The sequence below is a fragment of the Muntiacus reevesi genome, chromosome 14 (assembly GCF_963930625.1).
Source record: "Muntiacus reevesi chromosome 14, mMunRee1.1, whole genome shotgun sequence".
Taxonomy (NCBI): domain Eukaryota; kingdom Metazoa; phylum Chordata; class Mammalia; order Artiodactyla; family Cervidae; genus Muntiacus; species Muntiacus reevesi.
Genome location: NC_089262.1, coordinates 29,488,059 through 29,515,258, shown reverse-complemented (window position 1 = coordinate 29,515,258; position 27,200 = coordinate 29,488,059). Strand labels below are relative to the sequence as shown.

Below are 27,200 nucleotides of genomic sequence, written 5' to 3'. Positions count from 1 at the left end.
CTGTTGGTAACAGCTCAAGTTCTGTGTGTCTGCCTACCATGATGTCTGATTTCATAGTAATCAAGGGCTCAGTGATGGGGGGAGGGCTGGGTGGCTTCATTACTAGAATAAATATAGGCAAGCTGTCACAGGTTTCTGTGGCTATGCTGTTAGAACCCATGACAAGGTGCGAGTGGGGGACGTTTTCTCCCCAGAAAACAGTGTTTCTTAAAAAACTCGTGTGACCTATGTTTAATTATTTGGTAAGACGTAAGTCCCAAAGCACTGTTGAACAGGATGGTGTGTAGATCATCCAAAAACTCTTTAGCTAATTGGTTTGACTTTTCCAAGAGCAGTTTACCAACCAGTGCAGTAGTAGCTTTTAGAGAACATGCTGACATTTTTGGACCACTGCCTTGAAAAGTGGACTTATAGACCAGGCTTGTTCAACCTCAGCACTGTTGACATTTGAAGCTGGATAATTCTTTGTTGTTGGGGGCTGTCACATGTTTAGCAGCATCCCTGGCTTGTGTCTGTTTAGAAGTTTGTAGCATTTTATCTTCCCCGTCCAGGTTGTGACAACCATAAATGTCTCCAAACTTTGCCAAATGTCTTCTGGGGGCAAAATCACCCTTGGTTGAGAACTGCTGTTAATAGAGGTATTCACCTGCTCCGAATCATATAGATTCAAGATTCTAGAAGGCAGCTGGGATGTTATTATGAGGGGCTTTTGTTAAAAAGAGAGAGAAAGAGGGGTAGGGGAGAGGAAGAAAAAGAAAGAAGGGAGGGGAGGAAAGAAAGAATTAATTGTGGGGAGTGTTTTCATTCCCTCGTGTCTATAAACAGAGATGTATTTCATTTGCAGATCCCGTCAGGCATTCATTCCAGTCCCAAGAAGACACATTAAGAAGAGCTTAGATTAACAGGAGGGGACTGGTTGGCATAATAAATCTACCAAAGTGACAGGCAGAATTCTAAAGAAGAGCTGAAAGAATGGGATAAAAGCCAAATAACTAGGTCAAAAAGAAGCATCTAGACAGCTCAGCTAAGGCAGACAGTGCCAGATTCTTCTGGTCTCAAACAGGGAGGTCCCAGAGGCCAGGGCATTCTCAACTCAGAGTCAAGTTGGTTCTCTATCCAGTTCTGGGGTGTCTTTCTGGGTGGAAGGTGGGCTGTGAGGTTCAGAGCTGGACCCCATCCCCATTGAGAGAGGACAGAGGTACCACTGTCCCCTCCCCTCGCTGTGACTCTACCCTGATGTCTTTATTCAGTTTGTTGCAATGTTGCCTTTGTTAGGTTTGGGGTTTTTGACCACAAGGCACATAGGATCTTAGTTCTGCAAGCAGGGTTCGAACCTACACCCTCTACACTGGAAGGTGAGGTCTGAACCACTGGACCAGCAGGGAAGTCCCTCCCATGCCTCTTTCACTGGGAAGAACCGGGGACTTGAGGGGAGGATCAGGCCCCACTAGGTTTCTTATGTAACCATTTCAGTTTCTATAGATCCTTCTCAGGGAAGAATGAGCCTGAAAAGAGGAATCTTTTTTACCGATTGCCTTATTTCACCAATAGCCTGTCCCTTTGTGGAGTTTGCATGCTTTCATCATATTTTTATCTCCATAAAAGTCAATGACTCTCACCAGCCACTTCCTTTTCCCCTCACCAGCTGCCAACCACTACACGCACCCGTGGGTTGCTCACCTCACTTTTCATTGCCACCCTTTCTGGTGGGTGGTTACCTTCTTAAAACCACAGCTGTTTAGTTCCTGAGTCTAACTCGGGCCCTAGGGTTCATGGATATTTTTATTATTTTACTTAGTCTGCCTGGGCCTTACTTAATATTACTGGCAAATCTTTGTTAAACATTATTTCCCATGAGAGGTGTGATGGCAATAATAACCATGTAACAGTTACATGTACTGAGCACTGTGGTTTTGTGATATAATAAAAGCTATGTCTTTGGTACCTGGCTCCAGGCAGAGCTCCTAAAACTCAAGGCTGACTAGCTGTAAGGCTGCAGTGGGTCGGCATACAACAGACCCCTCAGAGACAGGCATGTACCTCTCCCCTCACTTGATCTGTGTCTAAGACAAAGCAAGCCGGTGCTAGGTTGGTGGGCACCAAAAGATGTTGATGCGGGTGTTCACCAGCTGAGACCAAGAGAGAGATGGGGATATTAGCTGTGTCCATAAAAGCAGCGTAGTTAGAGAAGACAGTGGATTTGGTAGCCACTCTCTGAAAAGAGTCATCAGTCCGTATCTGATGTTTTCTCAGTCACCTGTAACTAAAGTCTTGGCCTCACTATTTTCAGTATTCAGTTCCCATAAGGGTGGTTATCTTTACCTATCTCTGTACTCTAACTACCAGAATTTTCTAGTTGAAGGTCATCCTATAAGATACCACCAGTGCTAGAAGGAGATGGATACTGGGGCCAAAGTCCAGAGGCTAATGGATGGGAGATGAACTGAAGCTGGAGCCTGGTAGACACAAGGAGGAACCTTGACAGAGGAATTCCAAGTGATACAGGCTGAACTCTGGGGACTGGAAGTTGGCTCTAAAGGGAGTCATGTAGTAGCTATAAACTAGCCTCCACGAAATCCACTTCCTAGTCCCTGGAGCCTGCAAGTGTTACCTCATTTGGAGAAAGGGCCTTTGAAGGTGTAATTAAATTGAAGGGTCTTGAAATGGGCAAGTTATGCTGAATAATTGATTTGGATCCTAAATTCCATCATAGTATCCTTATAGAAGCAGAGGGAAACTTCACACACACACACACACACACACACACATGCACACACACAGAGGAGAAACAATATGAAGGTGGAACAGAAAGATTTGAAGACAGTGGAGTGACGGGCCACAAGCCAAGGAGTCCTGGCAGCCACCACAGACTTGAAGATGGAAGGAATGGATCTTCCCTAGAGCCTCCAAAGAGAGTGCAGCCCTGCCAACACCTTCACTTCATCCCAGTAGTGCTGACTTGTCTCCCTGGCCTCCAGAGCTAAAAGAAACTAGATTTCTTTTGTTTTTGTCACCAAGTTGGTGCTTACTTGTTTTCCAGCAGCCCTAGGAAAGTAACACAAGCAGTGTACTAATTAATGCCAGCATAATGTAAAGCGGGAGCTTCCCGGGTGGCCCAGTGGTAAAGAATCAGTCTGCCGATACAGGAGATGCAGGAGATGCAGATTCGATCCCCAGTCGAGAAGATCCCCTGGAGGAGGGCACGACAATCCATCCCAGTATTCCTGTCTGGAGAATTCCGTGGACAGAGGAGCCTGACCTGCTTCAGTCTATGGGTCACAAAGAGTCGGGCACAACTGAACACACACATGCACACACAATGTAAAAGCAAGGGAGAGGAGAGGCAATCTCTTCACCAAGTCATAGAAGCACCAAAGTTTGAAAATAAGTAACTAGAGCTTTCTCAAGACTTTTTGGAATAGCACAAATAGCACAAATATGTCACTTCCTAAGGAAGCTTAGGAAGCTAAGGGGAGCTATATGAGACGTACACAAGCAAGACAGAGCTGCTGTCAGGGCTAGGACCAGCAGTCAAGCATCTGGATTCCTTGCCCGGGGACCTGATCACTGTCCATGGACCCTGTCCTCTTTGGAGCTCTGTGGTTAAAATTGACATCGCTTTAGCTTGCATTTCTAAGAGCAGCATGGTTAGAACAAGGTAAATGATGTGCATGCTAAGTAGCTTCAGTCGTGTCTGATCTTTGCAACCCTGTGGATTGTAGTCCACCAGGCTCCTCTGTCCATGGGATTCTCCAGGCAAAAAATAATGGAGTGGGTTGCCATGCCATCCTCCAGGGGATCTTCCTGACCCAGGAATCAAACTCAGATCTCTCTCTTTTTAAAAAATTATTTATTTATTTTACTTTACAACATTGTCTTGGTTGTGCCATACATTGACTTGAATCCGCCATGGGTGTACATGTGTTCCCCATCCTGAACCCCCCTCCCAACTCCCTCCCCCTCATATCTCTTAAGTCTAGTCTCCTGCACTGGCAGGCAGATTTCTTTTTACCACTAGCGCCACCTGGGAAGCTCCAAGGTAAACAATATTGTGGGCTTTTCTCTGGAATGCTTCCTAAGCTGAGTGCACTGATGCAAAAAGATTCAGCACAAAATTTTTAAATGGACCGATTCCACAGCCTCCTGTCACAAAATCAATAATGAACCTCTGGTATCACTATCTAGAATAGAAGTGTTGATGGCCACAAGTAGGTAGTAGGCTGTCCCACTCAGTACAAATGTGACATCCAGTGCTTAGGTTTTCTTGGGGAGCTGATGATCATTTTTGCAGCTGCTGCTTCTGCCACTGCACATCATTGCACCTCAAGGGAGGAAAACAATACATCCTATGCCCAATTTCTGCTGTTGTGTTGGAAACATAATTTCCTCCAATTCCTTCCAAACAATTTGAAGATCATACTTAAAGAAGAGCAAAGCATATGCAATTTGACAACTCTTTTTAAATTTTCATCATTTAGTAGCATTTTTTTTTTTTTTGGTTTTGATTTCCCTCTGTCTGATATCCATTCCCCAAGGTCTGAGTTTCTTGAATTTCTGTACATGATTAATGCCTGGGCTCCAGCTTATGGTCCTTAAAAATCCTAAAAGTAGAAGATCAAGCCTGAATTTACCCAGTTCAGACCTCAAGCTAAAGCACAGCCATTGGAGAGAGATATTAAAGATCCCAGTAGCATTTTTTTAACTTGAAAATAGAATGTCTTCCTTTGGTTTTGTTTTTATACCCAAGGTATACCACATACTTACATGCATACATACATTTATGTTTAAAATTTATGATACCTGTATTGGGATGGGTTACTTGACCCCAGATAGCTAACTTTATTGAAAGTTCTTTTTAAACATTTATTTGTCCTCATATAAATGAGGACATTTATATGTCCTTTCGCTGTATCTGTATTGGTTTATTTAATGCCTCAGGACTAAAATCTTTCTCAAAAGTAACAACTAACAAATTCACCTGTAGTGCTTCTATTATGCAGTTCATTTTTATTGAAATAGGTAAGACTCTCTAAGGTCAGAGATTTTGACTCCTGAAGATGTTAAGTAGATACAACACATAACAGGTACATTTTCTGAAAATGCATTCTAAAGAAGCATGTGTTGTGTACTCAGTCATGTCCAACTCTTTGCAACACCATGGACTGTAGCCTGCCAGGCTCCTCTGTCCATGAAATTATCCAGGCAAGCAAAAACCATCACAATATTGTAAGTAATTATCCTCCAATTAAAAGAAATTAATTTAATAAATAATTTTTTTTTAAAAGGAATACTGGAATGGGTTGTCATTGCCTACTCCACTAAAATAGCATGTGATAAGTCATGAAATATTTCAACATAATGGATAATTTATAGAAGTCCTTCTTATTTATTATTGTGCTTCAGCTTCCCAAAAGATTCATGATAATGTCGGGAGGTATAGGGTAGATATTATCCCCAGATGGTAATGAGGTAGAGGTAACTAACAATTTTAAGAACCTATTGTTTTACTTTTCTCTTATACTTTATTTACTTATTTATTGATGAACCTACACTGACATATCATAATTTCCCAAAGTCCGTGGTTTAGCATAGGGTTCTCATTCCTGGTGATGTACATTCCATGGGTTTTGGCAAATATATAATGACATTACCCATTGTCATGTTACCATAGAGAGTATTTTCACAATCTAAAAATCCTCCATGCTCTGCCTGTTCATCTCTACTTCTTTCCTTTGGCAACCACTGATCTTTTTACCATCTTTATAGTTTTGTCTTTTCCAGAATTTCAGATAGTGGGAATCATACAGTATATAACCTTTTCAGGTTACCTTCTTTCACTTAATAATATGCATTTTGAGATTTCTCCATGTCTTTTCATGACTTAATAGCTCATTTCTTTTCAGTGTGAATATTATTTCATTATCTGGATGGACCACAGTTTATCAGTTCACCTTCTGAAGGCCATCTTGGTTGTGTCCAAGTTTTGGGAATTATGAATAAAGCTACTGTAAACATCCCTATGTGGGGTTTTGTGTGAGCAAAAAGTTTTCAACTCCTTTGGATAAATACCAAGGAGTATGATTTCTGAATTGAGAACCCACTCTACTTCAAGTCTTTTCCATGTTGCCAAGTAGTTTATTCATGTTAGCAACTCTTATTGGTAGGTACTTTTATGCCATTGCACAGATGAGACACTAAAGTCCTCAGTCAGTCAGTCAGTTCAGTTCAGTTGTTCAGTCGTATCCGACTCTTTGTGATCCCATGAATTGCAGCATGCCAGGGCTCCCTGTCCATCACCAACTCCCAGAGTTTACTCAAACTCATGTCCATCGAGTCAGTGATGACATCCAGCCATCTCATCCTCTGTCGTCCCCTTCTCCTCCTGCCCCCAATCCCTCCCAGCATCAGGGTCTTTTCCAACGAGTCAACTCTTTGCATGAGGTGGCCAAAGTACTGGAGTTTCAACTTCAGCATCAGTCCTTCCAATGAACACCCAGGACTTATCTCCTTTAGGATGGACTGGTTGGATCTCCTTGCAGTCCAAGGGACTCTCAGAGTCTTCTCCAACACCACAGTTCAAAAGCATCAATTTTTCGGTGCTCAGCTTTCTTCACAGTCCAACTCTCATATCCATAAATGACCACTGGAAAAACCATAGCTTTGACTAGACAGACCTTTGTTGGCAAAGTAACGTCTCTGCTTTTTAATATGCTGTCTAGGTTGGTCATAACTTTCCTTCAAAGGAGTAAGCATCTTTTAATTTCATGGCTGCAGTCACCATCTGCAGTCATTTTGGAGCCCAAAAAAATAAAGTCTGACATTGTTTCCACTGTTTCCCTACCTATTTCCCATGAAGTGATGGGACCGGATGCCATGATCTTAGTTTTCTGAATGTGGAGCTTTAAACCAACTTTTTCACTCTCCTCTTTCACTTTCATCAAGAGACTTTTTAGTTCCTCTTCACTTTTTGCCATAAGGGTGGTGTCATCTGCATATCTGAGGTTATTGATATTTCTCCTGGTAATCTTGATTCCAGCTTGTGCTTCTTCCAGCCCAGCATTTCTCATGGTGAACTCTGCATATAAGTTAAATAAGCAGGGTGACAATATACAGCCTTGACGTACTCCTTTTCCTATTTGGAACCAGTCTGCTGTTCCATGTCTAGTTCTAACAGTTGCTTCCTGACCTGCATACAGGTTTCTCAAGAGGCAGGTCAGGTGGTCTGATATTCCCATCTCTTTCAGAATTTTCCACAGTTTATTCTGATCTACACAGTCAAAGGCTTTGGCATAGTCAATAAAGCAGAAATAGATGTTTTTCTGGAACTCTCTTGCTTTTCCGAAAGTCCTCAGATTCTTCCCAAACCACTTAGCAGAAGTGGTAAAGTCTAGATTTGAACCTGGATGAACCTACTGAGTGTTCTGTGCTGGTGCTAGTACACCGTGCTGCTGCCCAGGATCTCAGGGTGAGCACTTTAGGTGCTGAAATCAGAAATCCAAATTTAAAATATTTCTCACACATTAAAACACAAAGAAAAAGTTATGAACAAGCAGAAAGTAACTTCAAAGCTAAATCATGCCTGCAAATTCACAAGGGGATTAAAGAAAGGAAATTAAGTTAGTTTGCTTTTTTACAGAATAATAAATGTCGATGGCTATCTTAATATTATTTGTCTTTGAAAGACTAGTTCAGTAGTTTCCTTAGATATGAATTTCAAGTTGCAACATCTTCCTCTGTCACCTAATTTTCATGCTATCTGAAAAGCTCACACCATTGTTCAGGGCTATCATTTCCGCTCCTAAAGTGATTTCATATGTAAGATTTAATCTTTTTATTTCTGGATTATTGTCCTTCAGTAATAATTTGCTTCTATACCCAATTTGGACCTTCTGTGTTCTTTCCCAAACAGGTACTTAAGACAGATTTTTTAAAAGGATTTAATAAAAAGCTTCTGTTAATCTTAATGTAACAAGTCTGTTTTATATGGTCAATGGCTTCCAGAATGAAAGTTTGCACGGCACCCTCCAGGATGGAGTAGCCTGTCAAGAAAGAAATTCTTTGGAATTGAAAGTATATCTGACTCCAGAAAGAGGTTATTTGAGTCTCTTCTCTCTATGGACTTCTCTCTGAACTTTGGTTTACAGGAAAGCAAACTTCTGCCAGGCTTCAGCTGTGATGGTGCTCTGTATATTTAAATGCTTCATAAATTCCTATAACAGGGCTTTCCAGCCTGGCAGCCACATGTAGGTTTTCGTGCAAAAAGAATGCCTCATGATTTAAATATAGGTTTCTCAGCCTGAGAACTAGAGACGTTTTGGGCTGGCTGATTCTTTGCTGTGGGGGCTGTCCTGTGCCTTGTAGAATATTTCTCAGCATCCTTGTTCTCTATCCACTAGATGCCAAGAGCACACCTCCCCAATTTGTGACAACCAAAAATGCCTTCCAACATTCCCAAATGTCCCCTGGGGAGGTGGCTGTGGGAATGTCCATTGGGTGAGAAGCACCAATCTATTGTTGTTCAATGACTCAGTCATGTCTGACTCTGTGCGACCCCATGGACTGCAGTATGCCAGGCTTCCCTGTCCATCACCAACTCCCAGAGTTTGCTCAAACTCATGTCCATAGAGTCAGTGCTGCCATCCAACTATCTCATCCTCTGTTGTCCCCTACTCCTCCTGCCTTCAATCTTTCCCATCTTCGTGGTCTTTTCCAATGACTCTGCTCTTCACATTGGATGGGCCAAAGTCTTGGAGCTTCAGCCTCAGCATCAGTCCGTCCACTGAATGTTCAGGGTTGATTTCCTTTAAGATTGACTGGCTTGATCTCCTCACTGTCCAAGGGACTCTCAAGAGTCTTCTCCAGCACCACAGTTCAAAAGCATAAATGACAAGAAAGGGGTCATTAAGACTGGAAAAAGTCCATGGGATTGGGGAGAGGAGTGAGTGTGGTGTGAGTGGGGGATAACAGGAAAACTAGAGAAAATCAGGGGATGAATAGGATGCAGTGAGAATGTGGCTACACTGTTATAAAGATCAGTGAAGCATACTGTAATTTTCTTATGAATTATATAAGATATAGGAATGTGTGTGTGTTTCAAGACTGTCAAAGAGCTTATAGTTACCCTAGAAAAGCTTACTGTACTTTGGACATCCTTCAAACAGAAGGATCTGTATCTTCTACCCACACCCATACCAGTGCTTGCTCAGGAAGTTCTGACTACCAATAAACCAGTAAAATACAAAATTAAACTCTTTCTAATCCTCATTACTCAGAAAACTATAAGTCTTAATCTGAATTTTTTTAAACGCTTACTTAGAATAGAAATTTCCTTTAAAATATCAATTTTTATAACTACTATCTTTGTACTAATCTTTGTCCAAATAGCATACTAAATCTACAGAGTCCATCCTTTTTGGAAAAAACTTCAAGATAAACAGTCAAATTCATTTATCTGATATCATAACACCATGCATGTGTGCTAAGTCACTTCAGTCGTGCCCACCTCTGTGCAGTCCTATGGACTGTAGCCTGCCAGGCTCCTCTGTCCATGGGATTCTCCAGGCAAGAATACTGGAGTGGGTTGCCATGCCCTCCTCCAGAGGATCTTTACAATCCAGAGATCAAACCTATGTCTCCCACATTGGCAGGCAGGTTCTTTACCACTAATGCCACCTGAGAAGCCCATCATAACACCAGTGGTTTTTAATCCTGACTCCATATGAAAGTCATCAAAGAATTCTTAACACTGATGCCTTGCCACTAACCTCAAGAGATTCTGGCCATCCAGTATAGCAAGGGAGTCTGAACTGAGAGCTGATACCTTTTTAAAGATCCCCAAGTGATGATACAGTGAGAATCACTGATATAGGCGAGATCCTTAGGACTTTTACCTAATACCTGGAATGTTCAGATTCACTAATTATAGAGACAGGAAGAAAAAAAAAACCCAGTGTAAGAAAATGCATGGTCAGTTATCCACTTGTACTTTAGGCATGACAGATATCATGGAGTTCTGGCAAGAGAAAAATTGATAGCAAAAATGGAAAAAGTTGGATTAGATTGTTGTTGATTATATGCTGATTAAACGAGAAAGGTTGCCTTTCGGGGGTTGGTGAATAAATGCGTGGTCTGGGCCTTTTGTCCTACTGAGTTCTTGTAATGTGATACTGTGCTTCTCAGCTATCACTCAGAGCACGTAAACAGTCTTCTGTTATAAATCTCCTATAAATATAAATATAAATATAAAACAAGATTCTTTTATAAATCTCCTCGAAGAGGTAGGATTATAGCAGACATCAAAAATAATGAGTTGGACAACAGAGAACAGTGTGGCAATAGCTCCTGAGTCCTGGGCCTGGAAGACCTTTGCAGGGAAATAAAGAGGGTGGATTTCACCTTACACTAGGAGCAAATGTATGCAAGATGTCCCCAGGAGTCTGTGAAGGCAACTTCAGAAAGAGAAACAAGGAAGTCTATTATCACCTTGTAGTAACATAGCTGAAAGCCTTGTAGTAAGTAGTTAGATAAATTAGACTTTCAGTCAGCTCACATTAAGGCCCTTTCAGAATGGCATTTGATTTAATTGATAGTGTGTCTGGCCTCCCATAGAAATGTCAGAGGTAGGACAGAGTAATTAAATTAACACAGATGGCATTTATTTGGTGTCACATCATATGGTCCCAATATTAGCTCTTTATCTACACAAGATGACCAGATGTTAAATACCAGGGACTAAATAAGTAATCTTAATTACTTATAACTGAAGAATATAGTAGAATTGAAGAAAAGCTTTCTTCTAGTATTTTTAACCAGAGATTATGAGAGTCAAAGAAGTTCTACTCAAATTTAATATTTTGTAAAAATAAGTAATTGTACACAGTTTAACCTGCTTCAAAATTTGATACTATCTCAAGGTCAGAAGATTTCTTTAAAGTCAAGAATGAAGGAATTCACATGCTGTACTGTTTTCCCATGAAAAACAAATATTCTATTTTATTCCTGCATGGAGGGATGAATAAGCAGACTATGCATCTAAGCAATGGTGGACCCAAAGTGCACTGAGTCAAGACACCTGTTCTGTATTTGATACTGAGGAAGATTTGGACAATGATGAAGAAGGAGGAAAGGAGACAGCTCCGAAGAGGGTTCCTTGGCACTTTCAAAAGTGACTTTACTGTAACCACTGGGCCCCACATCCTAGAACTTTGAGGCCATCAACCATGAGAGCAGGTAGAGGAAAATCACACATCTTCATTTTTCCATGGAGAATCCAGAATATTAATTTAGCCAACAGTTTCAACAATTCAACTTATCAAGAACAGCTGACAAAAAACCAAGAGATTATCTTATTTAATACTTTTCTTGTTTTCCTACTTCTTTCTTTTAAAGCGAGCAGTGAGAATATTCACAGGTAGACTGAAGGAGATGGAGGAGGGAGAGAATGATGACAATGCCCCTGACTGATCATCTTCTACATAACTGAAAATTAATTAAGTGCATCATATTGAAATAGAAAAATATTCAGTTAGGAGCCAGGAGACTTAGATTCTAATTGGATTTTTTTAGTCAATAGCAGCAGTTAAAACAACAATAATTACAATTACAAATGATTGAGCTTGTATTATGCCAGGCTCTGTTCTATGCACTGTACATAAATTGGTATTTCAGTGCATGAATGACACTCATTTAAAGTCAATATTGTTACAGCCATTCAACAGATGTGGAGAGTAAGGCTTAAGCTTGCTTGAAGTTTCACAATAGAAAATTGGACCTCAGTTTTTCTTGTCTGAGGAAAGAGGGAATTTGGGGGGAGGGTTGTTTTTCCATCTAAAGACATGCTTACTTATCATCTACTTAGGCCAAGTGTTCTGTGGAGTTCCCTAGCTGTGATTGAACAAGCTAGCCATGGCCTGTCTGCAGAGCGCCCTCTACTGGGCTGAAACATCTTCGGGGACCTCCCAGCTCTGTAATCAGCGTTTCTGCTCCGGATTTCTATCCAGTGGTTGAAGTGTATGTTTATTGACTCGGGCTGATTTTTTCTCACATGTCCGTGTGTGTCTGCAGGTGGTGGGCAGGGGAGTGGGAAGCATGTTCCGCGACATGTGGGCCCCACGGAGAGAAGACTCGAACAGTGTTGTGCATCCAGACCATGGGCTCAGATGAGCAGGCTCTCCCGGCTCAAGACTGCCAGCATTTGCTAAAGCCCAAGACCCTCGTGTCCTGCAACAGAGACATCCTGTGTCCATCAGACTGGACAGTGGGCAACTGGAGTGAGGTGAGCCCAGGGGCTAAAAGGGACATCGGGGTTATTCATCCTTCATCAGCCCTCTCACCCATCCTCCTCTTCTAAAATTTTTTCTCAGCCCCACTTCTCTTAGAGACCAGATTCTGGGCAGCAAAACTAATTTCAGACTCTACCTCCTGGTGAGGCCCAGAGGATATTACCTGACTTGGGTAGGAATAACCCAAGAACTGTTCGGGCTAATTGAGGATGAACTCTCATCATGGATGTTTTAACTGGGAATACAGAGATTTAAGATGAAATTCACTTTTTTGGTGCAAGGCAGTGTTTCTCTTTTCTTTTTTTCATTGAACTTCCCTGGTGGCTCAGACAGTAAAGAATCTGCATGCAATGAAGACCTGGGTTCGATCCCTGGGTCAGAAAGATCTGCTGGAGAAGGAAATGGCTCTTTAAGAGCCTTTTAAGAGGCTCTTTCCTAATTGTCCTCCTCCCTCATGACTTTATTTTTAAGGAGGGAAGTGTTTTTTTTTATTGCATTGAGATATAATTCACATACCATAAAATTCATCCATTGAAAGTGTACAAAAAAATGCTGCTGCTGCGGCTAAGTCGCTTCAGTCATGTCTGACTCTGTGCGACCCCATAGACAGCAGCCCACCAGGCTCCCCCGTCCCTGGGATTCTCCAGGCAAGAACACTGGAGTGGCTTGCCATTTCCTTCTCCAATGCATGAAAGTGAAAAGTGAAAGTGAAGTCACTCAGTCATGTCTGACTCTTAGCAACCCCAAGGACTGCAGCCTACCAGGCTCCTCTGTTCATGGGATTTTCCAGGCAAGAGTACTGGAGTAGGGTGCCATTGCCTTCTCCGGTACAGGCAAATGACCTTTAGTATATTCCCAGAGTTATACAGTCATCCCCACAATAATTTAAGAATGTTTTCATCAACTCCTAAATAAACCCTGCATGTATTAATCATCATCCCAGGTCCCTACCTTCATTCCCCAGCCCTCAGTTCAGTTCAGTTCAGTCGCTCAGTCATGTCCCACTCTTTGTGACCCCATGAATCACAGCACGCCAGGCCTCCCTGTCCATCACAAACTCCGGGAGTTTACTCAAACTCATGCCCATCGAGTCGGTGATGCCATCCAGCCATCTCATCCTCTATTGTCCCCTTCTCCTCCTGCCCCCAATCCCTCCCAGCATCAGGGTCTTTTCCAACGAGTCAACTCTTTGCATGAGGTGGCCAAAGTACTGGAGTTTCAGCTTCAGCTACAGTCCTTCCAATGAACACCCAGGACTTATCTCCTTCAGGATGGACTGGCTGGATCTCCTTGCAGTCCAAGGGACTCTCAAGAGTCTTCTCCAGCACCACAGTTCAAAAGCATCAATTTTTCAGGGCTCAGCTTTCTTCACAGTCCAACTCTCACATCCATACATGACCACTGGAAAAACCATAGCCTTGACTAGATGGACCTTTGTTGGCAAAGTAATTTCTCTGCTTTTTAATATGCTGTCTAGGTTGGTCATAACTTTCCTTCAAAGGAGTAAGTATCTTTTAATTTCTTGGCTGCAGTCACCATCTACAGTCATTTTGGAGCCCAGAAAAATAAAGTCTGACACTGTTTCCACTGTCTCCCCATCTATTTCCCATGAGGTGATGGGACCAGATGCCATGATCTTAGTTTTCTGAATGTTAAGCTTTAAGCCAATTTTTTCATTCTCCTCTTTCACTTTCATCAAGAGGCTTTTTAGTTCCTTTTCACTTTCTGCCATAAGGGTGGTATCATCTGCATATCTGAGGTTATTGATATTTCTCCCAGCAATCTCCCCAGCCCTAGACAGTCATTAATCCACTTTGTATTTCCAGAGATCTGCCTTTCTGAACATTTCATATGAAAGAATTATATAATATGTGATCTTAGGACAGATATACCATATATTTATTTATGTACTCTGTATATATCTGTGCTTTAGACATAAAGAGGGTGAGGTTTTTTTTACTCACTCCACCCCAGAACCAGTCTTCATTGCCCCCACTGAGAATGAATGATACTATGTGATAGTTAGTTTCTATGCAGAATTTTCCTGACTAGCTGCAGATATCAAAACTGTTCATTTGTTGATAAAAAAAAAAGAATTCAAAATTTTGTATAAGCAAAGGTACCATCTCTGAAGATAACTATTTGAAAGCAGAAAACACTCATTTGAATACAACCATTTTGATAACTGTATTTCCATAACTATTTAATTAGCTCATAGTCACAGTTTAGGTTTATTTAGCTTCTGCATGCGTGTGTGCAAAGTCACTTCAGTCATGTCCAACTCTGCAACACTATGGACTGTAGCCTGCCAGGCTCCTCTATCAATATGATTCTCCAAGCAAGACTACTGAAGTGGGTTGCCATGCCCTCCTCCAGGAAATCTTCCCATTCCAGGGATTGAACCTGCATCTCTTAGGTCTCCTGTACCACTTTAGCGTTTGCACCCCCTGGGAGGCCCTTATTTAGCTTCTAATTCTGTATATAATACTCTCAGGAGCAGCTGGGTGGAAATAAAAAAATATATTATTCCTTTATTGTAATAACTGCTAATCAAAAGGGAGGGCTAGGACCCCCAAAAAAGAAAGACAAAGGTGTACATGCAAAGAAAACATCTACAACCTAATACAGGCATGTTGCTGGTATTGCACTGATTCATGTGAACACATCAATAACAGGCCAGGGTATTCCCCTGCTGTTCCTGGGAAGGTATAATCACAGCCTGTGGCAGGCCTGACCTATTAGTCCACTGCCAACCTCGATTGCTGTAAATTACAGTGTTGTCAAAATAAGGCTGAATGGGGTATTGTGACTGGTCCATTAAAACTGTTTACCAAAAGTGTGTTGGCTGCATCCAAAGCAGTTAATAATTCTTGTCATGTAGAATTTACTAATTGCCAGAATCTTCATGCTTTTTCAAAGGACCACAATTACATATTTGGCTGAGGAGTCCTTTTCATTGTGTTTCTGTTTCTGGGGAGCAAAACGATGTGCCTCACTGGACAACAAGGGACTGAAATGTTGGCACAAAGTGATGAGTGCTTGAGTCTGTTGTTCGGAATAGAGGCCACTGCAGAGTATAGTTATGGCAGATGTGGAATCCAGTGTCCAGTTCCCCTGAGAAGCTGAGCTGCTGCCTTCATTCAGAGATGTTGTTAGGAGCGGCGCTTTTAGTTAAATCAGCATCAGAGTATTCATTGCGTGGATCTTCCTTTTTTCCCCTCTGCTGTCTTGCTAACGTCTGTACACATTCACCCTCTAATGAGCTTTGCTGAAGCATGAATGTCTTTGACATTCTGTACTGGGAAATGGTTTATGATACAGTGTTTAAAAAAGAAGGCAGCCAATAAACTTAGAAATTATAAAATCAAGAAAGCAGTAATTTTTCCTACAATTGCACCCAACTGATTAAGAAAATATGTACTTACTTTTCAAATAAAGGGCCATAAAATAGGTGGGGGGGGGGGAAGATTATATAGTGACTCCTGCTACACGTAGTATTTATGGTCTGGATTTTGTCTTGAGATCAACTGTGATGCTTTTAGAAGCCTGTAGAATGGTCCTCCGTGGGAGGACCAAGGTAAGAAGGAGAAGAGGCAAATCCATGAGATGCCCTTCCTGTCAAGAGACCACTGAGGGGAGGGTGGGCTTATCTGTGCCAGGCTGGCCCACTCCTCCCTGACCCAGGAGATTTCAAAAGGAGGAGGTCTCTCCCTGCCCAGGGAGAGTCAGTGGCTGCCCCCAAAGACAGCTTTCCTGCTCCCTGTGACCAGCCCCTTCCCCTCTAAGTTCATATTCTGGACACCAGACGCCCACCCCCAATCTCAGGAATCAAGAATCTTATTCTGGTTTTTCCCAGCCTACTTTCTGGGCTTGGAGGGTCCAGAAGGGGGGCTCTATTGTAAATGAAGATAAGTATCAAAGCTTCTGTGGCTCCCACTAGATATCTCACTTCAGTGACATGCCTTTTGAGAGGTGGCCAGTCTAGTGGTGAAGAGCATGCACCTCCCTCTACCAGGTTCAAATCCTGGCTTTGCCACTTAACAGATGTGTGAATTTACTCCCCCTGTGGTTACTTTTATCTTCCTGTGACTTATTTCCTCCATCTCTAAAGTGAGGATAACAGCAGTGCTTAGACTCTAGGGAAGTTATGAGGATGAAATGAGCTAATATTCCTAAAATTTTCATAAGAAAAATACCTGGCACATAATAAACTCTATACCTATAACTATTTTTCTAGTAAAGTGAATAGACGGAAATAATGTCATCCATCTTTTGTTGGCTGCTTTCCACTCTATTTAAATATCTCATTTAATTCTTGAACTCTATGAGTTTTAGTTCATTAATTCCCATATTTCTCCCAGCAGTTAGACTAATACATTTCTCCTGGGATAGTAATTTTCCTAGGTTTTCCAGCATTGGCAAGCTCTAACTGAGCTAGTGTTAAGCCTCTCTCAACCTTTGCTCATTTAGAAAGACAGGATTATCATAAAGTTTGATGATAATCCATGTGAGCCCTTCACATAGTGCCTAGCAAATAGTAAAGTGAAAATGAAAGTCGCTCAGTGGTATCCAACTCTTTGCATCCCCATGGACTATACTGTCCATGGAATTCTCCAGGCCAGAATAATGGAGTAGTTAGCCTTTCCTTTCTCCAGGGGATCGTCCCAACCCAGGGATCGAACCCAGGTCTCCTGCACTGCAGGAGGATTCTTTCCCAGCTGAGCCACCAGGGAAGCCCAAGAATACTGGAGCCTTCACTAAATGGGGACTTTATTATCAGGCAAGAAGACAAGGGTCTGTTTTCCATGTTACTCTTACTTTTCAAGCCTTGTCCAGTCAGTGACGCCCAAGTTTCCTGACAGAATTGATCTGTGGCCCCTGCATTTTCTTTAAAAAAAAAAAAAATTTATTGGAGTATAGTTGATTTACAGCATTGTGCCAGTGTCTACTCTATGGCAAAGTGAATCAGTTGTACATGTACATATATCAACTCTTTGTAAGATTCCTTTTGCAAATAGGCCATTACAGAGTACTGAGGAGAGTTCTCAGTGCTATAGCAACTGAGAACTGAGAACACTCCAGTGTTCGTGTCTGGAAAAGCCCATGGACAGAGGAGCCTGGTGGGCTACAATCCGTAGGTCGCCCAGAGTCAGACACGACAAAGCGTGCACGCGCGCGCACACACACACACACACACAGCAGTGTCTATACATCAATCCCAGTCTCCCAATTTACCCTTCTCAACCCTTGCCCCTGACAACCATGTTTGTTTTCTACATCTGTGACTCTATTTCTGTTTTGTAAGTTTATTCGTACCCAGTTTTTAAGATGCCATATATAAGCAGTATATAATATTTGTCTTTCTCTGACTTACTTCACTCAGTATGACAATCTCTACATCCATCCACGTTGCTACAAATGGCATTCTCTCATTCTTTTTTATGATATTCCACTGTATGTGTGGACCCTAACTTCTTTTCCCATTCCTCTGTTACTGAACATGTCCTGGCTACTGTAAACAGTGCTACAGTGAACACTGGGGTGCATATATCTTTTTGAATTACAGCTTTCTCTGGGTATATGCCAAGGAATAGGGTTTGCTGGGTCATACAGTAGTTCTTATATCAAAAAAAAAATCCAGTTTTTAAAAGTGGGCAGAAGATCTAAACAGACACTTCTCCAAAGAAAACATATAGATATGAAAAAAATGCTCAACATCACTAATTATTAGAGAATTGCAAATCAAAACTACAATAATGTGTCACCTCACACAGGTCAGAATAGCCACCACCAAAAAGTCTACAAATAATAAATGCTAGGGAGGGTGTGGAGAAAAGGGAATCCTTCTACATTGTAGGGGGAATGTGTATTGGCCCCTGCATCTTCATCTAATTCCCTCTCTGAGCTCAGAGTCCTTTTATGCAGGGGCACATGGCTTAGTGACTGCAAGGTTTTCATGGACCCGCAAAAGTGTTTAAAATTTGAAAAGCAACACTACTGTGTTACTACAATAAAGCAAAGGACACTGAAAAATCAGAAATCAATATTTAATTACATATTAAAAACAAATGATTATCAAGCATATAGTATGTATATTAGACACCTTTGTAGGTATTACCAGGTTTACCAGGTGGCTCAATGGTAAAGAATCCAACTGTCAATACAGGAGATGCAGGAGACATGGGTTTGATCCCTGGGTCAGGAAGATCCCCTAGAGAAGGAAATGGCCACCCATTCCGGTATTCTTGCCTGAAAAATCCCTGGACAGAGGAGCCTGGTGAGCTACAGCCCATAGGGTTGCAAAGAGTCAAACACGGCTAGGCACATAATGGCCTTATTAGCCCCATTTCACTGGTAAAGAAAGAGAAGCATAGAGATATTTAGAGACTTGTCCAAAGTCACACCGCTTTTAAGCAGTGGAGCCAGGATTTGACTGCTGGCAACAGAGCTTTTACTCTGAACTCTGGCATAAAGCTTCTCAAACATCTGCAAAATGTAACAACATGACAGCTCTCAGTGTTCATAAAAAATGTATTCTGTTTAGGAAACAATTTGTAGACTGGCTTTTCTCACTTTGCTGGAATTCCAGACTATGTGTAATGATCGCAGAGAAATCAGAACCACTCATAAATTAAATGAGTGGTCCTCACCAAATATTTTCAAAAGCAAAAGAATAAAAAGCTTTTCAAATTGTTTTTACAGAAGAAGATTATATGTCACTTGAGACGAGAGATGGTTTTTAATATATTGGATGGGCCTTAGGGTAGAGCCTCAAAAGCAGACATGCTCAGGGTCTGCAGAGATCTTTAATCTACTCTCTTTGTGCCTGACCAAAGCACACAAACAAACAAATGAATACAACAGTTAATTGGCCCAGCTCCTGAGAATTTATTAAGCGCAAAGCTGTTCACATGGGTTTTGGCTTCCACGTGTGACCAGATAGACTAAATGTTTCATGATCAAGCTCTCCTGGCTCTTCAAACAGAAAGCACTGCAGCAAACGTCCATGGCGTATCTGTTGCTAAATGAAAACAGGCACACACAACTCATGTGAAGAGCCAAAGAGTTCCTGAAAACTGCAGGGGGACAGCCGGGAAGGTGAGAAGACATGGCTGAGTCAATTACTCTCAGTATTCCCCAGTTTCATTCACGGTCCCGGACAGTCATGTGAGGCTGGACACCTGATGCTTCAGCCTTGACTACCTGCTCTTTTGGCATGTCACCTCTGCGAGTGCCAGCATCTCAGTTCTTCCCAGATGCCAGCAGCCCATGCTCTGCCAGGTTTCCTGGAGAACACACGCGAGCACCCTTGTCTGAAACAGCTACTCGAAGAAAACCAGCTAGGGGTCATACTGACTCTCCACCGAGCTGTATATTTGCTTGCTAGGACTACCTTAACAAAGTACCACAAACTGGGCACCTTAAATAATAGAAATGTACTGTCTCACCAATTTTGTAAAGTTGACTGAAAAAATGCACAGCCTCAAAGTCAAGAGTTATGTTTTATTTGGTGGACAGAAGGGAGGCATCAAGCCTGAGATGCAACCTTTCAGATAGCTCTGAGGGACTGCACCAAAGAGGAAAGGGAGGAGCCAGAATATAGAGGTTTCCCAGGTGGCACCAGTGGTAAAGAACTCGCCTGCCAGCACAGGAGACATAAGAGATGCAGATTCAGTCCCTGGGTGGAGAAGATGCCCTGGAGGAGGACATGGCAGCCCACTCCAGTATTCTTGCCTGGAAAATCTCATGGACAGAGGAGCCTGGTGAACTACCGTCCATAGGGTCGCAAAGAGTTAGACATGACTGCAGTGACTTAGCGTGCATAGTTGACTTACAGTGTTGCACAAATCAGAAAAGAGTCCCAGGTATATAAAATAAACTTGTGCTCATTAAGGGGGAAAGGCAGGGGAGGGATAAATTGGAAGCTTGGGATTGACATTGAGGTTTTTGCGACAAAGACCAGGTAGTTGGAACTCAGCAGGCCCCAGCGAGATATGAACTCACGACCCCTGGTTTACAAGACCAGTATTCTAACCCCTGAGCTATAGGGCCTCATATCTAAAGATTAGCATTAATTAAAGAAAACCAGATGTCTCAAGTTAATGAATTTAGCACTTTTCTATGTATGAGAAGATGCAAGAGTCTGGGCTCTCTGAAATCATGCCTCTGATGTACACCTTAGCTATCTGGGTCAGGGCCCTGCTCTTCCCCTTCTTGAGCCCCCTCAGGGCTGGCTGGGTTTGACAACCGCAGCATCCTTTATTTACTGCCATGACGGGCAGCATTTTCATTCACAATAACTGGAAGTCTAAGAGTAAGGTGTCCGCAGAGTTGATTCCTCCTGAGGATTCCCAGGCGACACTAATGGTAAAAAAAAAAAAAAAAAAAACAAAACCCGCCTGCCAATGCAGGAGACATAAGAGATGTGTGTTCGATCCCTGGGTCAGGAAGATCCCCTGGAGCAGGGCACAGCAACCCACTCCAGAGTTCTTGCCTGGAAAGTCCCATGGACAGAGGAGCCTGGCGGGCTACAGTCCGTGGGGTCGCAGAGTCACATGTGACTGAAGCAACTTAGCGTGCACGCACACATGAGGGGCATGAGAGAAATGTTTCTGTGCTTCTCTCCTGACCTCTGATGCTTTGCTCACAATCTCTGGTGTCTCTTGGCTTACAGATGCATCACCATCACCTCTGCTTTCATCTCCATGTGGTGCTGTCTCTGTATATGTGTCTCTGCATCCAGATTTACCCTTTTCGTGAGGACAATGGTCATACTGGATTAGGGTCCACCCCAGTGACCTAGTTTTACCTTGACTTCCTCTGTAAAGACAGCATCTCCAGATAAGACCACATTCTGAGGCACAAAGGAAGCGGGGGACCAGGAGTTAAGGCTCTACCTTTTTTGGAGGGGACACAGTTCAACCTGTAATAGGTCACTTACTTTCAAAATGATTTTAGTATGAGATTGGAAGGACTAATGGTGAAGCTGAAGCTCCAATACTTTGGCCACCTGATGGGAACAGCCGACTCATTGGAAAAGGATGCTGGGAGAGAATGAGGGCAGGAGAAGAGGATGACAGAGGATGAGATGGTTGGATGACATCACCAACTCAATGGGCATGAGTTTGAACAAAGTCCAGGAGGTAGTGAAGGACAGGGAAGCCTGGCGTGCTGCAGTGCTTGGGGTCGCAGAGTCAGATATGACTGAGCAACTGAACAACAACAACCAATCATTCATTTATCACTTTCTGAGACTATGTATTGGCTGTTTCCCTACTCATCCCTTTAACCCAACCTCTCTGATAAACCCCAGCTGTGTTTTTGAATAAGCTCTCTCTTAGCATGACAGCTCTGAGTCAATTGCAAGCCCCCTCCCCCACAGCACCCCTCGGGCAGAGGGAGTTGGGAGTTGACTAATTTAGCAGCAGGCTTCTTTCTCAGCGGGCTACCCCCAGAGGCCTTAATCTCAGGGTGATGGCAAGTGAGGGCAAGATAACTCCCAGAGAGGACATTCACAGATTGACAAACTGTTTGCCTGGTACAGAGTTCAAAATTATAAGGCAAGAAGGGCGTAAGGTAATCATCTCAGAAACTGGTTTTGAGGATCCTGAAACTAGCAATTGAGATGAGCTCTAAGTGTGGCACTGTGTCCTGCATTTATCTCATCTGAAGGGCTTGACAGCTCCTAAGGAGATAAACACAGTTGGAAGATATACTGGGAAATGCCTGATCTGAATACAAAACAGTACCACTTGTTCTGCTGCGACTTGAAAAAAAGCACCTGAGTTTTTAGGCTCCGTATACACAGTAGACAGTTCACACTGACTGTCTCACTGGACATAATGTGCCCCAGTGCGAAGGAATGGCGAGCATCGATTATTTGAAAGATGCCATGTCTACTGGGTGAGGAGAGTGGATGGGTTTGAATACTAGGTCAAGAAACATGTAAACTCCCCCAGACCAGGTATCTGTTCATGAAGTTTTTGAGTCACCAGTTGGGAATGGGGCCCATAGTTATAGATCACCTGCTTTTTCAAGAGAAGCTAAAAAACCTGGAGTTTTAATATGGAATCTTCTCACTTTAAAATGTTGCCTGCTAATTCGATATTTGTCTTTTGTTTTGTTTCTTTTGAGGTTGAGCAGACCAAAGAGTACATGCCCTTGGGCCATAGGTACCTCTTAGGCTGCAACTTTGGTGTTTCTGTTCTAGAATAGTCTTCTGTTTTGAAAGACCAAAACCTAATGTGCTTTAATTAAACAACTATCTAGATAGCAGTTATTTACTCCTGCTTTATTCTTTTAGGCTGAACAAATTCATAATGAATAAGATTATTTAATACTTATAATTTGTAAATTAGAAATCAAAACATATCTATTGGCCCTAGGAAACCCAAATCAAAAAAAAAAAAAAATCCAGCAATAAACTAATGGGAATATGCGTCTCCATGGTATCTTCTAGACGTGTGCCTGCAACCACTTTACTTACACAGATGCTCACTTCGCAGCATCCTGCAAGATAGGTCTGTGTCACTCTGTGCTTCAGAGGGGTAGTAGAAATTGGGGACCCCATACCCTTTGTTATTATTACTATTATTACTATCAGCATCGTTATTATAACAGTGATAATAATGCCTTCCAATTCCCAGTTGTCCCCTGTATATTATGCACTATGTTAAGATTGCCGTCTTGTATAATATATCCTCAGTCTTGAAAGGTTATTATTACTTTCAGTGTTTAGATGAGGAAGCTGAGCTTAGTCCCTACATCATGCCTGGGGTTTATAATGGCATCCCAGGTGCTATTTCTTACAGGCTTTATAACTTTTTAATTTCATAGTTCATCATGGGGTGGAGGGCACACATGCATATACTTCTGGATTTTTAAAAATGCTTGTAAAGTTGTAAAGTCTGGGTATTAGAGATGTTGCAAATCAAAATAAACCAAAAAAGGTTACAAACAGAAGAAAAAAAAATCAGAGTTTCCTACTTTTAGCTATGTCTACTCTGACATTTCTTGGAAAGAAAATGCAAGGCAGGGTATACCTGCTTGGTATTAGGATTATCAGGGTCCTGATTTATGAATCAGTTCTCAAATTGGAACCTGTCTGAGACAGCCACCATGGAAATATGTTCAGGCATATGTAGAGTATTATTTACTTAGACTGATACAGTTTTACTAAGTGGAGATTTGAAAAAAACTAGGAGTTCAGATCAGTGGAGAAGTGACTCAGGATGACTAAAATGAATGCAGCATAAAGTCTCTTCATATACAAGAAAAGCAGAAACATTGTAGCAAGCCAGAAAAATAAAAACCCACAGGCTGCACTTTCCAGGCTTTAAAGTGAAGTGAGTCACAGAAGATGCTACAAGAGACCATTTCCTCCCTGCAGGGTTTTAAGAGCTTTATGTCTCCATTTAGTTGGAAATAAGTGTGCATTTATTGGTCTGTGAAGCACTGTTCCCCCAAGCGTGAAAGTGTTAATTGCTCAGTCATGTCCAACTCTTGCAACTCCATGCACTGTAGCCCACCAGGCTCCAATGTCCATGGAATTTCCCAGGCAAGAATACTGGAGTAGGTTGCCATTCCCTTCTCCAGAGGATCTTCCTGACTCAAGGATCAAACCCAAGGTTCCTGCATTATAGGCAGATTCTTTACCGTCTGAGCCACCAGGGAAGTCCAAAGATTAATACTGTTACATCAAAACAAACTTGGAAGTTCAGTCTTCGAGCTGGTTGTTCACAGCTTCAGCTGTGTCTGACTCTGTGCAACCCCGTGGACTGTAGCCCCCCAGGCTCTCTGTCCATGGGATTTCCCAGGCAAGGATACTGGAGTGGGTTGCCATGCCCTCCTCCACGGGATCTTCCCAACCCATGGATGGAACCTGCATCTCTTATGTCTCCTGGATTGGCAGGTGGGTCTTTTACCACTAGCACCACCTGGGAAGCACTAGCTTTACTGGTTGACCCAACTCTGCTGCTGAACATTCCCTGAGCAACACAGTCTTCTGTACTCACATGCATCTCCTGCTTTTCAAAGATACTGATTTTAACAGATATCAGTGAGTGATTATGCTGGATTGGAACAAAATTAAGGAGAAATTTATTTTCTAATACAGAGGACCTTGAAAGTAGGATTTGAGAAGGCAAGAAACTCAAAGTGAAAAATGCATAAGCTCCCAGGGAGAAGAATATCCCCATTCCTGATTATTTTCCAGGTAGAATAGTCACTTAATAAATATGTAGTAAGTGATCATTGTATCCCAAGAAGTATCCCGGAGTTCACTTATGAATAAAAGTCTTTGGGTAACTTTTCAAAAATCAAAAGTTTGATCAAGTCAATAAGTGAATTCAGTAGACAAATAGCTTGTCCACCATGCTGTGCTAGGGTTTTGTTTTGTTTTGTTTTTTGGTGGATCGGGAGAGGCATGGAATTAATCCAATTTTTCCTCTGCCACTGACTTGTAACCTTTCAAGCGGGTTCCTGAGTGTCAGCTTCCTCTCTTTTAAGAGATGGAATAATAATTCCAGTCTTGTAAACCTCAGAGCTATATAGGTCTCACAGGGCTGATATTCACAGGGTATCACAAAGAATAATGACTGTGAAGCCCTTTGAAATCCAGGAAATTTATTTTCTTTTTTTTTTTTTTTTTTTAATTTTTTTATTTTTCAGTGGGTTTTGTTATACATTGATGTGAATCAGCCATAGAGTTACACGAATTCCCCATCCCGGTCTCCCATCCCACCCCCCTCTCCACCCGATTCCTCTGGATCTTCCCAGCCCAACAGGCCCGAGCACTTGATACATGCTGTTCTTTCGAAACTTCCCACCCTCCCCTTCTCCCACAGAGTTCAAAAGTCTGTTCTGTACTTCTGCGTCTCTTCTTCTGCCCTGCATATAGGGCCATTGTTACCATCTTTCTAAATTCCGTATATATGTGTTAGTATACTGTAATGTTCTTTATCTTTCTGGCTCACCTCACTCTGTATAATGGGCTCCAGTTTCATCCATCTCATTAGAACTGATTCAAATGAATTCTTTTTAACGGCTGAGTAATATTCCATGGTGTATATGTACCATAGCTTCCTTATCCATTCATCTGCTGATGGGCATCTAGGTTGTTTCCATGTCCTGGCTATTATAAACAGTGCTGCGATGAACATTGGGGTGCACGTGTCTCTTTCAGATCTAGATTCCTCAGTGTGTATGCCCAGAAGTGGTATTGCTGGGTCATATGGCAGTTCTATTTCCAGTTTTTTAAGAAATCTCCACACTGTTTTCCATAGTGGCTGTACTAGTTTGCATTCCCACCAACAGTGTAAGAGGGTTCCCTTTTCTCCACACCCTCTCCAGCATTTATTGCTTGTAGACTTTTGGATAGCAGCCATCCTGACTGGCGTGTAATGGTACCTCATTGTGGTTTTGATTTGCATTTCTCTGATGATGAGTGATGTGGAGCATCTTTTCATGTGTTTGTTAGCCATCTGTATGTCTTCTTTGGAGAAATGTCTGTTTAGTTCTTTGGCCCATTTTTTGATTGGGTCATTTATTTTTCTGGAATTGAGCTTCAGGAGTTGCTTGTATATTTTTGAGATTAATCCTTTGTCTGTTTCCTCATTTGCTATTATTTTCTCCCAATCTGAGGGCTGTCTTTTCACCTTACTTATAGTTTCCTTTGTTGTGCAAAAGCTTTTAAGTTTCATTAGGTCCCATTTGTTTATTTTTGCTTTTATTTCCAATATTCTGGGAGGTGGGTCATAGAAGATCTTGCTGTGATTTATGTCGGAGAGTGTTTTGCCTATGTTCTCCTCTAGGAGTTTTATAGTTTCTGGTCTTACGTTTAGATCTTTAATCCATTTTGAGTTTATTTTTGTGTATGGTGTTAGAAAGTGTTCTAGTTTCATTCTTTTACAAGTGGCTGACCAGTTTTCCCAGCACCACTTGTTAAAGAGATTGTCTTTTTTCCATTGTATATCCTTGCCTCCTTTGTCAAAGATAAGGTGTCCATAGGTTCGTGGATTTATCTCTGGGCTTTCTATTCTGTTCCATTGATCTATATTTCTGTCTTTGTGCCAGTACCATACTGTCTTGATGACTGTGGCTTTGTAGTAGAGTCTGAGGTCAGGCAGGTTGATTCCTCCAGTTCCATTCTTCTTTCTCAAGATTACTTTGGCTATTCGAGGTTTTTTGTATTTCCATACAAATTGTGAAATTATTTGTTCTAGTTCTGTGAAAAATACCGTTGGTAGCTTGATAGGGATTGCATTGAATCTATAGATTGCTTTGGGTAGAATAGCCATTTTGACAATATTGATTCTTCCAATCCATGAACACGGTATGTTTCTCCATCTGTTTGTGTCCTCTTTGATTTCTTTCATCAATGTTTTATAGTTTTCGGTGTATAGGTCTTTTGTTTCTTTAGGTAGATATACTCCTAAGTATTTTATTCTTTTTGTTGCAATGGTGAATGGTATTGTTTCCTTAATTTCCCTTTCTGTTTTTTCATTGTTAGTATATAGGAATGCAAGGGATTTCTGTGTGTTAATTTTATATCCTGCAACTTTACTATATTCATTGATTAGCTCTAGTAATTTTCTGGAAGAGTCTTTAGGGTTTTCTATGTAGAGATCCAGGAAATTTATTTTCTAATAAATTTGAAAGCAGGATTTGGTCTGTGAAGCACTGTTCCCCCAAGCGTGAAAGTGTTAGTTGCTCAGTCATGTCCAACTCTTGCAACTCCATGAACTGTAGCCCACCAGGCTCCAATGTCCATGGAATTTCCCAGGCAAGAATACCAGAGTGGGTTGCCATTCCCTTCTCCAGAGGAGAACATTATGTAGTCCCCATCTTCAAGAAACCTATGTTAGGGTCAGAGAGGTAAGACAGACAAATGCGAACCAGCCAACACAAACTCCTGGACAG

The 27,200-nt window shown here is 41.9% G+C and overlaps 1 protein-coding gene and 1 non-coding gene across 2 annotated transcripts in view; one reads left to right on the top strand and one right to left on the bottom strand.

Annotated features, from left to right (window-relative positions):
• The window catches only part of ADAMTS12 (ADAM metallopeptidase with thrombospondin type 1 motif 12), a 377,986-nt gene that overhangs the window by 290,854 nt on the left and 59,932 nt on the right, over positions 1-27,200 (top strand). Inside the window, exon 18 of the mRNA XM_065905225.1 lies at positions 12,064-12,274. Within this exon, the coding sequence (XP_065761297.1) occupies positions 12,064-12,274 (211 nt within the window). The remainder of the gene's footprint in view (positions 1-12,063; positions 12,275-27,200) is intronic.
• TRNAT-UGU (transfer RNA threonine (anticodon UGU)) lies at positions 20,261-20,333 on the bottom strand. The gene has a single exon. It is a non-coding gene; the product is annotated as a tRNA-Thr (tRNA).